Consider the following 13,029-nt stretch of genomic DNA (forward strand, 5'->3'; position numbering starts at 1 on the left):
TGTAACATACAGCAGGTAGTCAACAATACAGTGTTGTACCCTTTAAAATTCATTAAGAGGATAAAAGGTAAATTCATTAACTTAACACTCACATTAATTGTTCTTACCAAAAACAAAACAAAACAAAACAAAAAAACCTCACAAACCAAAAATTAATGGGACACAAAGGAATTTTTGGAGGTGATGGGTATGTTTATTACCTTGATTGTGGTGACCGTGTCATGGGTGTTTGCACCTGTCAAAACTCTGTATATGTAAGTATTTTTTGCATATCAAATTGTATACATTAAAGATGTGCAGATTTTTTCATATTAATTATACCTCATCAAAGGTGCAGAAAAAAGTGCTTCCTCCTTTGGAAACACTTAAATGAAAAAGTTGAATTGCATTCAAATCCACTCTCATTAGCAAGAGAATTTTCAACATTATATTCATAAATGAAAGCAAAGGAAGAGCTTTTAGATTTTTTAAAAAAGTAATGTGAACTGTGATAAATTTTAACATGGCAAATGATTATTTACATTTTTTATTACTTACCCATGCAAAGTTTCTCCTTAATGGAGACTATTAAGAATTTAAAATCTTTGGTGCGCGTGTGAAATATGTCACATAAAGTGCTCAAAATAGAAGTGACAACAAAGCAAACCTTCTAGTCACCACCACCAGGTCAGGAAGGGTGGCGCCCTGCGGTATGTTTGGAGGGGTCCACCGTTACCATTTCAAGCGTAAAACCTGATGTAAAAAACGCTGCTTTTGCAGAACCAAATTGTTCAGTAGGGATGTTAAAAATATTTTATTTGATGCCTTTATTAAAAACTTAGTATTTTCCCAAATAGCTTTAAAAAAACCGCACCCCTCTCCCCATTAGGCCCTCCCGGATGCCCAGAATCCCCGCAGGACCGCCGCGTGCCCTACGCTGGCTGCCCACGGCGGCTCCCGGGTCTCCCGCGCCCCCAGCGGGCGGGGTGGCGGACACGCCCGGTCAGCAGCCCCGGAGGCGGTCAGGGCAGAGTCGGTCTGGCTTGGGGCAGACCGGTGTTGACAAGACATTTCTCAACGCTTGGCTGATGTAACAGCCATCGGCGTCAGCCTTCCTCAGGGAGAAGGACGACCGTACTTGTTTTTACCCTCTTGTTAAACATGCTGAATTATTTATTTTCAAGCTTCTTTTTCTTCTCCTTCTTGTGTGTTTCGCGGAAAGCGCCGGAGCCTCTGAAGCTGCGCGGGTCTCTTACCTCCAAGGGAGCCACGAGTTTCATCTCGCTCCTTGCTCTTTTTTTCTCTTTTCCGATTTTTCAGTATTGTTAGCATGTTTTGGAAACATTTCTTTTCAATCAATGCCTGTTTGGAAAAGCAGCTCTCCCGCCCCGCGCTCTCCGTGGGCGCCTCCCCCCGTCAAACCGCGCGACCCGCGGTGCCACTCTCAGCCGTGGGAGCGTGTGGGTGACACCGGGAATGCTCGGCTCCCTCCGCCCCCAACCTGTTCTGGGCCGCGAGCGCCTCCAGTTGGGGCACTTCTGGGGAACGGGAAAGGAACCGCCCGCAGGGTCGTGAAACTTTTTCCGTTGCTGTTCCCCGGGGACTACAGGGTCCCCGGGCTCCCCAGGAGCACGCTCCGGTAGCAACGTCCGAGTAGATCCGACGTCCAAGCCGCGTCCTGGGGGCGCTCAGCCGCACGCCGGGAGCCCGGGCGGGAGCCGGGGGAGGTCCGGGGACGCGCAGGCACCTGCGAGCGCCGCCGCGGTGGGCGGTCCCCGAGCCCCGGCGCCTCCTTACAGCCTCGGCTCCGCCCCGCCCTCCCCACCCCCGCCGGCGGTTGTCCCCAACCGCCGGCTCCGCGCCGCCCCGCCAGTGTCGCTCAGCCGCGAGCCCGAGAGCAGCGCGCCGCCCGCCCAGACCCTGCGCCCGGTCCCGCGTCCCGGACCCGCCGCTATGGCCAGCGAGGAGCTGGAGAGCAAGCTGCGGCGGCGACTGCAGCGAGAGGAGGGGCAGGGCCGCCCCGAGCTCGCAGCCCGCGCGGTCCCATTCCCGGAGCCGGAGCCCGAGCCCCCGTCCCCGGCGCCCAGCACCAGCGCCGACGCGGAGCTGAGCGCGCAGCTGAGCCGGCGGCTGGACATCAACCAGGGCGCCGCGCGGCCCCGCCGCTGCAAGGTCTTCAACCCCTACACGGAGTTCCCGGAGTTCAGCCGCCGTCTCATCAAGGACCTGGAGAGCATGTTCAAACAGTGAGGGCCCCGCGCCGCCCCGCGCCGTGCGCCCCGAGGGCCCTGCGCCCGGGAACCCGGGGGGGAGAGAAGGGGAAGTGGTGGCGGGTGGGTCGCTCTTTCCGGCCTGCGTCCCGGCTCTGCTTTGGTGGGACTGGGTGGGACAGTTCAGGAGTCCCGGGGGTGTCCTCAGCATTTGACTCAACTCCCCCGGTCCTCTGCGCCCCGAGTCTATGCCCGCGCGGGGCTGGAACGCGGCGGGGCTGGGACACAGAGCGGGGGACGCGGACCCCGCTCGGAAGGTCCCCGGGGACAGCCGAGCCCGCGTCCCGGGTCCTGGGCTTTCCGGGTCGCGGGCCCTGTCCCCTCCGCGGACTCGTTCTTGGATGAGCTCTGAGCGCAACTTCTAGGAAATTGAGATGCGCCGCCGCGCCTCACCTGTCAGCTTGATTCCCAAAGGAGAAATGAGCCTCGTGGTCCTTTTATAAAACAAAAGAGGAAAGTTATCCTGTGCTGCCTCGCGGGGTCCAGTGTACCAACAGGGGTTGAGAACTGGGAGTTGGTTAGACTCTTCTCCAAAGATCGGGACGTTCCTGGAGCGAGCGCGTCCCGAGCGCCTCCTGGGGGCATCGCCTGTCTGTTGGCGCCCGTCGGAGCCGCACGAGGCAGCTGGCAGCTGGTCCGGCGGGGGCCCGTTCCTGCCCTGCTCTGTGAGCCCCAGCGGGCGGGGCAGCTGCGGGCGCGCCCGACACCCGGCACTGGAGGCGGCGTAGGAAGCCCCCACTAGTTGCCCTTGTAGCCTAGGAACTCCCCGGGCCTCAGTTTCCTCATCCAGAGAGTGGCGGCAGTAAGCGTTCCTGCCTTTTAAGGCCATGAAGTATTTTGCACACCGTAAGCTCCTAACCGAGCTATTAATATTATTTCCAGAATTGGTCCAAGACCAGAAAAATGCATGGGGGAGCAGAGGCCGCCAGCCAGGTCAGGCTTAGGGCGTTTTTAAATGCGCTTGGAATGTTTGTCCTCCCGCGTGGAGGTTCTATTTAAGGGCGCTGTGCGGCTGCTGCCTTAGCCCCGCCTGAGGCTGGGCTGTTGTCCAGTGCCAGCCTCTGCGCAGAGGGCAGGAGACGCTGGCGCCCGGAGACCCCGCACCTCCTCCGCTTCCGACACCCTGATTTCCTGGTCCATGGCTGGCTTCCAGGCACTGTTCTCCGGGGTTAACACCTGGGGTGGCTAGTTTGGGCAATTAAGGAAGGCTGAGTTGGGGCAGAAGAATGCCTGCCCCAACTGGGGAGGAAATGGAAAAGCAATTGGTAAATGGTTTGTTAGGACCCCTTTGATCTGTTTGGGGTTTTCGTGGGAAGACTGCTCTGGCATGGCTGCACTCATGTCCCAGCAGTTCCTCCAGTCCGGCTGGATTCATGGAGGGCATCTTCGGGACCTTCTTCAGCTTGCTTTTTTCTCCAAAGCTAGTGTGTCTGTCAGTCAGCATTCTAGGTTGGGTTTTCTGTCATTCTCAATCAAAACTGGCATAAGCAAAAAGGGATCAATTGGCTCATAAAACTAAAAAGGCAACTGCTATCAGGTATGGCTGGATCTAGGTGATCAGATGATGCCATAGGTGCTTAGTTTCTATTTTTCTTAAGCCAGTTTCTTTTGTGTTGTCCCCATTGTCAGGTGGCTAATTCCTGGTGGTGGTATTGTGGCCACAGCAGTTCCAGTAAGTCCAGTGGGAAAGAGTAACTACAGCAAAGAAAGGCCTTATTCTCTCTCTCTCTCTCTCTCTCTCTCTCTCTCTCTCATTCTATTGTTTCTTATTGGCTCCGAACCAACTGCTGTAACCAAGGGAATTTGTTGCTCTGATTGACCATGTCTAACCCCCCTGCTTCCATCCCTGCAGTGAGAAGGCAGCCTTGCCCCTAGCGAGGAACTGGCAGTGGGGAAGAATGGCTTCCCCCTGGCCAATCCGGGGCCTCTTGCTGAGGAAGGAGGGACATGTGAATGACCTTCACAGCTCCATCCTGGACTCTGACCCAGCTCAGGCCTGCTGCTTTGTTCACCCTCATCTATGTGTGGCAGGACTGGTATCTCCTAAGTATCATCAGGGAGTGGGATCTGAGGCACAAGTTGTTACAGAGAAAACTTCCCGGTGATTTTCCTTTGTGTCCCCACTCTAGAGTCAGCTGAGTAGTGGCTGGAGAGCCCAGTGTGGCAGGTGGAAGAGTGTCACATTTGGAGCCAGACAAGCATAGGGGCAGACAGGACTTGGGACCTGTGATCCTGGGTGAACAACATAATTCCTCTAAGCCTTAGTTTTCTTGCCAGTAAAATGGGCATAAATACAACGAGTTTCCCCTGAGGGCCAGGTAGCTGCTGGGGCTGCCTGCCAGAGTCAGGGGCCACCAGGGGAGGGCTGCCTTCTTACTCCCACAACGGTTTGGAAAGGCCCCCATAAGACATGGGGTTAAGACCCAATTATCCATCATGGGTTTCGGGAGGGCCAGGACATAGTCCCTTCATTCCAGGGTCATTAGCTGTGATTATGAGCAAGTTGCTTAACCACTTCTGTCTTTCCATCTGTAATATGGGGCAAATAGTTCCTTTCATGGGTTTTGTGAGAACTGAGTGAGGTGGGTGGGTGACAATGCTGAGTTGGCATGTGACATAGAACAGGGGCCTCTTGCTAAAGACCATCCCCCCACTCTGGCGCCAGGCCCTGTGTCCATGGCCAGAACCCTCCCAACTCTGCCCCGCCTTCCGGCTACCCATACCTTAGAAAAACGGAAGCCCATCCTGCGGAACGTCCACAAACTCAGCCTCCTCAACTGAACTCCTTGGTTTTCCCTTCAGGTGCTTCTCCCAGTTTCCCCACACCTGGGAGGCAGCGGAAACTTCACTCTACCTAGCCCATCTGGGACAGGGGCTCCTCTGGCTGGGAGATGTTGTCACTTGGACACCTCTGGTTTTAGTATTCAGCCCCCCTCAGTGTCTGGAAAGTGGCAGTGACTCGAGCTGATGGACACACCCCTCATTTTATGAAGGTGCTTTGGCTCGCCAGGCTCCAGCAGATGGCGATCCCCAAATGCCAAGCCCCATAGCATTGTTCCCCGGGTGGGAGGGGGCCCGTAGCCTGCCGCAGACTGGGCAAGGGCAGCAGGATGCAGGTGGTCCTCTGGGCTGACGGGCATAGGCAGAGAAGGTCCCAGAGCCAGCTGGCCACCCGGAGGAAGCTTGAGGTGGCGGTGGTATGGCAGGGATCTGCCTGACAGCGACATGGTGTTTTCCCTTTGTGTGTGTCTTTACATGGCCTTCTTATAATCCACTAGTCATTGGATTTAGGGTCCACCCTAATCCATTATGACTTCATCTTAATTTATTACATCTGCAAAGACTCTATTTCCGAATGAGGTCACATTCTGTGGTTCTGGGTGGCCATGAATTTAGAGGGGACCCTATCTAACCCCTTGCTGTGAGTGAACAGAAATGCCCAGACCATGTGGCCCCATGACTGTCTCCTTTCCACCTCCTAAGGGTGGGGGAAGGTCCTTCCAAGGAGGCCCTCAGATTTAGGAATGTGAGTCTTAAGCAATTTAGGTTATTTACAATGGAGTTAGGAATGTCAGGGACATAAGCAAAGTCAGCGCTAGCCCACCCCTAACAGAAAGGAGATCAGTCTTCCCAAAGCCCAATCCTAGCTCAAATGCAGTCACCATCTAACTATAAAAGCAAAACAAAACCAACAGAAAACCCCCTGCTCTTGCCAAGAGTGCACTTACTCTCAGGAAGAATTTCACTTTTAATCAGTTTCTAGATCCAGATTCTGATGTCACCTTGGAGTTCGCTCAGAACCTGACTTGAAGGGCCCAGAGCTCACTCATTCTTTTTGTTCTGGGGCTTGATAGATTCATGCAGATACTGCAAAACATGCTTTGATCTTTTAAATGTGATTTTTCTATTTAAAAGTATTATGCCTGGGGATTTCTTACATTTTGAAGGTTAAAAAAAACAACAAAAAACCTGGGTCCTTCCCTGCCTGTGGGCAGTGTTGGGTTCTTGGCATGGGGGTCCTTGGTCTTTGTATCCTGGCTCCTCAGTGGTAAGTTGTAGAAGAAAGAGAATTTTCTAATGAGTGTGGGAAACCAGAGGCATCATCAACCGGGCCAGAGAAAGTTCCCTCTCCATCTCCAAGTGTGTTACTGGATAGCCTGAGCCAACAGAATAGTGGCCTGATTTTAAATGAAGAGTGAGAAGGCCCAGGAGAAACTGACTCTACAGTGCGTGTCCAGGACTGTAATAGGAGCTGGTGGGGTGGTCAAGGTTAGACAGGAAATTTTAATTACCCTGGGCTTATTCAGGGGCCTCTTTCAAAGGGGGAGGTAATGAGGGCACCCACTTAAGGGCAGGACCAAAATGCAACATGTGAAAATGCAGCTGTGATGATTTTGCAGCATTCTAAAAGCTTGTGTTTCAATTCTCCAAAGAGAGGGGAGGGGAGCATTTGGCTCTGGGAAAGTTGTCTTTTTATTAAGAATCCAAAGTGTTGGTGTTGTGGATGCCTTGCCAACCCCCCACTCTTGTGTTACCGGGGAACCCCAAAAAGGTGAGGTTGTCCTGGAACTCTTCATTTCTTGTCTCTCCCTCCCCCAGTTTCTTTTTCTCCTCCTTACTCTGTTCTCTGAGGAAGGGAGTTCTCTGAGAATTGGAGGGCTGGGAATTTGCCAAAGAAGTGACAGGAGCCCTCTTGAGGAGGATTTTTACTGGGGGGTGGAGGTGGGGTGGCCCGCCCATTCTCATTCTCATCTTTTGCATGAATTGACTTTAAAGATGGGAAAGGTGGATGGAAATGGTTAAATGCTTTTCCCCCCCCTCTTCAGGGAAGGCAAGAGCTTTGGACTCTCCTGTAGCCTCAGTCCAAGGTGACCCCCCACCTCTCAGATTTGAAATTACCTCACCTGCAATGGATTTTGCATGTTGTACTGTTCTGGACTGAGGGTGGGGTGAGAACCCAGAGCTTGTCTGAATTCCTGGGGGGTGCTCAGCCAGAACCCAGGCTGGTTTCAGGGCCTTGGTCTCTGGCAGAGAGACAATGTAACTTGGAACTGTTTTGCAGCCCAGTGTTTAAGCACCGGTTATTTTTATTTGCCAGCATGTGTGATGGCTGTGAGGCCCACAGCTCCTGGCACTTTTACCTTTGCAGGGAGCTTTCTCCCTCCTCATGACTTGCTCCTGACCCGACCCCTCTCTCTCTGTGGGGAATCTCCTCCACCTTCCTTATTACAGCGCCATCTAATTTTATGAGAATTTGAAACAATGGGAATTTGAAATTGAGTGGTTATTCAAGTTTTACCATATACAAAAAAGAGTCCTTTTCCCCTTCTCCCTGGAAAGATTAGTTATTGATTACCTGGTTTCAAAACTGAGATCCAGGGACTCTACCTTTATTTATACTCTCAGCCCTGTGGTTCTCCACCACCTCTGCCCCACCCCAACTAGGAAATAGAAATACCTTCTCCTTTGAGTTTGGTCTGGTTTACAGTGGGCTACGTATTTGTGGTTTCCTGGCATGGCCGAACCAGTGGGTCTCTAAAGATGTACGAATGAATGGTGTCTGGGGAGCTGGTGGCTGCCAGGTGTGTCAGACTCTGGGACAAGATGCTCAGGTGAGGGGCCCAGCATACCATCTAGGTTTTGCACATGATTGCTCGCAGCTTCCTGCTTCACAAATCTCTGCTTCGGGTGCACCAAAGTTGAGACCCAGTGGTTTGAAGGGAAACGAGATTAGAATTTCCCACCTTAAAGAAAACTGAAATTCTTTTATTATTGTAAAAAGTATAACGTTCCCTGTTTCAATTTTTTTGAAAAATAGTTAAGATGTTTATGACTTCGAGAGTGGAAGCCCCACGCTGTCCTGTTCCCAAGGGATCTCCACCAGTAGGTTAAGTGCCTGTCCCTAAACAGGAACCTTGGGACCGTATAAGCCATTCTGTCGTGTGTCAGGCCGGAGGCCTCTGGCTCAAGTGGTGGAAAACCCTGCCCCGAACTCACTGATCAGTACGGAAATGTATCCTCTCACATAACAGGAGTCCAGAGGATGAGGTGGGCCCTGGGTGTGCTGGCTGCTGTGGCCGTCAAGGACTTGGGTTTTGTCCCCCTCTGCCCTCCATCAGTCTCTGTGTTGATTTCATCTGTGGGCTGAAAACTGTAGCAAGATGGCGAGGTTTCCCAAGTCACACCCAGCCATGAAAATCAGCGGCAGGAAAGACCTGAGGTTGTTTTAAACAATGAGGAAATCTTTCCCAGATGTGTCCCCTAAGCCAGCCTCTGGCATCGCATTGGTCAGCACTGGGTCATGGGTCCAGAGGCTGCCCAGAGGAAGGCAATGACCGTGATTGGACCACGACCGGGCTTCCTTCCCTGAGGGGCAGGTCCCTGGCCCAAATGGGGGTTCTGTTAGTGAGAAAGGGAAGGGAGGAAGGGAATGGTGGCCCCCCCAGTGTCCTTTTGGGGTCTTTTCCTTTGTCCCTATGCGTTTTTGTGTACATGGGAGGGGCTTTTAGATGCCAACGTGGCTTCCGGAGGCCAGAGGGGGGAGCAGCCCATTTCTGGGGATTCCGGAATGCCTGAGTGTAGAGGTCTTTCTTCTGGGACGACTCACTTCTGCCATTTTATTTTTTCTTAAACTTTATTTGGGAATATTGGGGTACAGTGTGTTTCTCCAGGGCCCATCAGTTCCAAGTAGTTGTCCTTCAATCTAGTTGTGGAGGGCGCAGCTCAGCTCCAAGTGTAGTCACCGTTTTCAATCTTTAGTTGCCGGGGGCACCATCTCATGCGGGAATTGAACCGGCAACCTTGTTGTTAAGAGCTCGCGCTCTAACCAACTGAGCCATCCCGCTGCCCCTCCTGCAGCTCAGCAGCAGATTGTTGTCTGCAGTCTAGTTGTGGAGGGGGCAGCTCACTGGCCCAGGTGGGAATTGAACCAGCAACCCTGTTGTTCAGAGCTTGGGCTCTAACCAACTGAGCCATCCGGCCGCCCCACTTCTGCCATTTTAATGAAGACCCCTGTGTCTCCTCTCTTTGCCTGTGGTTGTAGATCCCTGGCAGCTGGGAGCCCTGTGTGTGAATTGGGGGGTGAGGGAATGTGTCTGTGTTAACCATGCCCTAGGCCAGGGGGGTCCAAACTGCGGCCCGCAATCCATTGTTAATTGGCCCACAGCAAATTCCAAAAATATATTTAGTTTGCTTAAATAAACCAGGTGAGGCAATAGTACTTCACCTCGAGTGAGTGGCCCGCCTGTTTGTGTATTTTAGCCTGTTTGTGTATTTTACCACATATGGCCCTTGGTGAAAAACGTTGAAAAAAGTTTGGACACCCCTGCCCTAGGCCAACTCTCAGTGAAACGCCTACTTTTTCCTCACAAAGCCCTTCCCCCTTACAAAGAGCCTAGTCTGACTGAACCTGCCACCCTACCTCTGCATTTGGAGGGCCTTCTGGCTTCTCTGGGCAGATTGACCAGTTAACTCCTCCTCGGCCTGGTCTTTGACAACCCTTCCTTCATGCCGCCCCCTCCTCCCTGGCCCACTCCCCACACCGCCTTTATTCTCTTTATCATCATGAGTCGCATGCCTCTGATTTCCTCCTTTTAGGAGGGTCTCCAGATGAGAGGTGGTGAGTGCATGGGGCCAGCCGTCATCTTTGGCTGGGAGTCATGTGCATTGATGGCGCTCATGCCTTTTAGCAGATGCCTGTTCTGTTGCTAAGGCCCCTCTCTTGGCATGGAGGCCTTTGTATAAGTCGTGGGTGGATGGGAATGGGGGGGTATTTGGGCCTGGTTTCATTTTCTTTCTCTCTCAGCCTAGCCTCCCCCTGAGTTGGCTGAATGAAGGTACATTCTTGACTTTTGGAGGTAAGGACTGGGTTGCTAGTGCCAGCTGCAGTCTCTTTGTTCCTGTTCCTGGTTCCAGGCCAGGCAGAGTCTGAGACAGGCCAGGCACAGTGGACTCTGATTCTGAAGTGGTGACCCCCACCTCTGGTGGGTGGGGTGGTGGCCTAGTCTCTCCCCATGCAAGGCTGCCTCTGTGTGGACAACAGGCCTTTAGCTGAGGAAGTAGGAGGATGTACTTGAGGGCTAACAAATTGCCATGTGTCCAGGGCTGGCCCCTCTGTCCCATCCTGGTGGGAGTGGTAGAGGGACCCCAGAGCTGCAGCTGATCCCAGTTCTGGGGTTGGACAGCTCTTGGGGACCTGCAGCCCCACCCAGCACTGCTCATTGACCATGACTGTGCCTGTGACGGGGGTCCCAATCATTGGCCATCTAATAAGGTCTGGCTGCTGACCATCCCAGCTCTGCGCTCTGGGATGCTGATGTGGTGAGCTCTATTACAGCCTTGGAGAGGTTCTGGCCCCTGACCCTGCCCAGCTCTGCAGAGAGTCTTTGTCTCCTCCCTAAATGCCTCGTGCTTCCCCCTCATGCCCTATAATGGCTGACTTTATTGAGCATTGGGCTCCCCCATTACCACCTAACAGGCACTGCTTACAGAGCACCTACTGTGTGCAGGCATTTACACATCAGAATCACTATGAGGTGGGTACTATTATCACCTCCATTTTACAGATGAGAAAACTGAGGCATAAAGAAACTAGGTAACTTGCCCAATGTCACACATGGTGTAAGTGGTGGAGCTGGGATTTGAATCAGCTCCCCTGTGCCAATGAGCTTCTCTCATTAATGTCATTCTACCCCCTAGCTTCTCAGGCTCCAGGCTTTTAGCCCTCTGCCAGCTTGGATTAGGTTTGTAGGAAGGAGGAGGATGGATGTACTTGAGGACTTACTCAGGTATCCTTGACACTCCCCCACTGCACAGCCAGGTGGCGCCATCGGTGGCCCAGCCTCTACAGGCTACCTGGCCTCCAGACCTCCCTGGACCACCTACCCTAGGCCTGGGGCAGCTGCCTCCTAAACTAGCCTCCTCTCATCCATCCTATATGTTGTGACCTCTTGCCAGAGCCCAGATCTCATTACCTTGCTTTCCCCTTCAGGAGCCTTTGTGAGCTGGGGACAACATACAACATTGGGTAGCGCCCTGATGTGCACGAACAAAGTCTGGACTCTTCATGATGACCTAAAGGCCAGTCCCAGCTGGCGATTGCATTCTTCTCTCTCTCTGGCCTGATGGCCTCCCACGGCTGCCCTCCTATACCCTGCACTATCCAATTAATTACACTTAGGCCTGTCAGTTATTGTTGATTTTTGTGAGGTTCCCCTCCCCCTCCATAGTGTTTGCCCTGGCCAAGCAGAGATAGGTCTTTAGGGTTGTGTGGCTAACTTCTTCCTCCAGTCCCCCTGCCCACCTTACAGCCAGGCCCAGGGCCACAGGTAGGGCCGGGGGTGCCTTGACCCCTGCAGAGGGTCTGAACTCTGCCTCTGGAGCTGCACTGAACCCCTAATTAGTGCCCCAGGGGAGCTTCGCAGCTCACAGGGCTGTCAGAGGAATGGGAGCTCTCAATGCGATGGTACAGTTCCTTCCAGCAGTGACACTGACCACATGCCACACGGGCACACAACTGTAAGTGAGATGTGGAAACTGGTAAGTGACCACCTTCTCAGGTTGTCCCCAAGATCGCGTGACCACTTGGTGTGCAGTCACAGCCTGAATTAGGTCACTCCAGTTCCAGCCCCATGTACTTTCCACTGAGGGAGCTGTGGGTCCCTGGTCCCCAGCAGGGCTGCTGGATTTAAGGTGGTGCCAGCCCAGAGTGGGGCGACACAGGAAAAGGACTAGCTGGCAGGGAACCAATGGGGGGAGAGCCAGGTTCTGAGAGCCAGAGGGTGGCAGCCCAGGAGTGCTTCCTTTCTGTTTGAAAGGGACAGCCTTGTCCCCCACTGTCCATTTCAACTGGGTCTGCAGCCCCTGGCCTTCCCCGAGACCTGTGTCTCCCCCTGGCTGTTTCCCTCCCAAATTCCTCCTGGTCTTGGGCATTGAGCAGGGGTGGGGCCCTGCTGGGGCTGCCCCATGCCTGACCAGGTTGGCTGTGGAAACCCTGGTTTGTTTGGGGCACCTGTTCCCTGAGATCCACAGGACTCTTGGGAATTCCCAGGCGAACTAGGTTTCCGAGGTACCTCTGCCTGGTTTTCTGGTCCCTCGGGACTTTTATGGTGAGTTTTGGGAGCTAAGGGGAGGCACCCCATTGTTGTACCTTCACAGCACAGAACTGACCCTTGTTCATTTAGACATCCCTGATCAGCAGAGCTCGTTTGTCTCACTTTCTCCAGTCAGGCGTTGTTCCGGGAGGTTTCCCCTGGGAGTGTGTGTCCTTGGCTCTTTCTTCTCACCCTCCTTTCTGGATGGATTGCCTGGAACTGACAATTCCCCAATCCGCTCATTCCATTCCCTGTATCCAAACTGAATCCTCAGCTGTCTTGCCCAAATCCAGCAGGGGTGCCCTGATTTCCAAAGGATCAAGGGGAGATCCCAGGATTTGGGTCTTTTCCTTAATGAGACGCCAACCAAAACTAAAACAGTGAGCCTGACTGATAAGCTGAGAGTTTATCTATCGTACTTTAATTTTGGCCACAACTGGACAATGGAAGTATTGGAAGCCCAGAGAGTTCGAGTAATTTACCCAGGGACACACAGTGTATGACACTGGGGCCTTGAACCAGGGGAGTTTGACCCCGGGAGCACGCCTCCAGCCACCACTGTGTTCTGCCTTCCTCAGGAGGAGCCCAGAGGCTCCAGCAGGAGTTGTTACTGTTGCATTGGCATTGCTGAGTCAGAAGCTTTCCGCTGTCCCTCTCCACCCATCCTTCACAGTCAGAGGGTTCTTGGT

General features: G+C 53.2%; 1 protein-coding gene across 1 annotated transcript in view; it reads left to right on the top strand.

Annotated features, from left to right (window-relative positions):
* The first annotated feature begins 1,544 nt into the window (after positions 1–1,544).
* The window catches only part of EFHD1 (EF-hand domain family member D1), a 36,869-nt gene continuing 25,384 nt past the window's right edge, over positions 1,545–13,029 (top strand). Inside the window, exon 1 of the mRNA XM_081051917.1 lies at positions 1,545–2,225. Within this exon, the coding sequence (XP_080908043.1) occupies positions 1,933–2,225 (293 nt within the window). The 5' untranslated portion in view covers positions 1,545–1,932. The remainder of the gene's footprint in view (positions 2,226–13,029) is intronic.

This window comes from Rhinolophus hipposideros, assembly GCF_964194185.1.
Source record: "Rhinolophus hipposideros genome assembly, chromosome: 6".
Lineage (NCBI taxonomy): Eukaryota > Metazoa > Chordata > Mammalia > Chiroptera > Rhinolophidae > Rhinolophus > Rhinolophus hipposideros.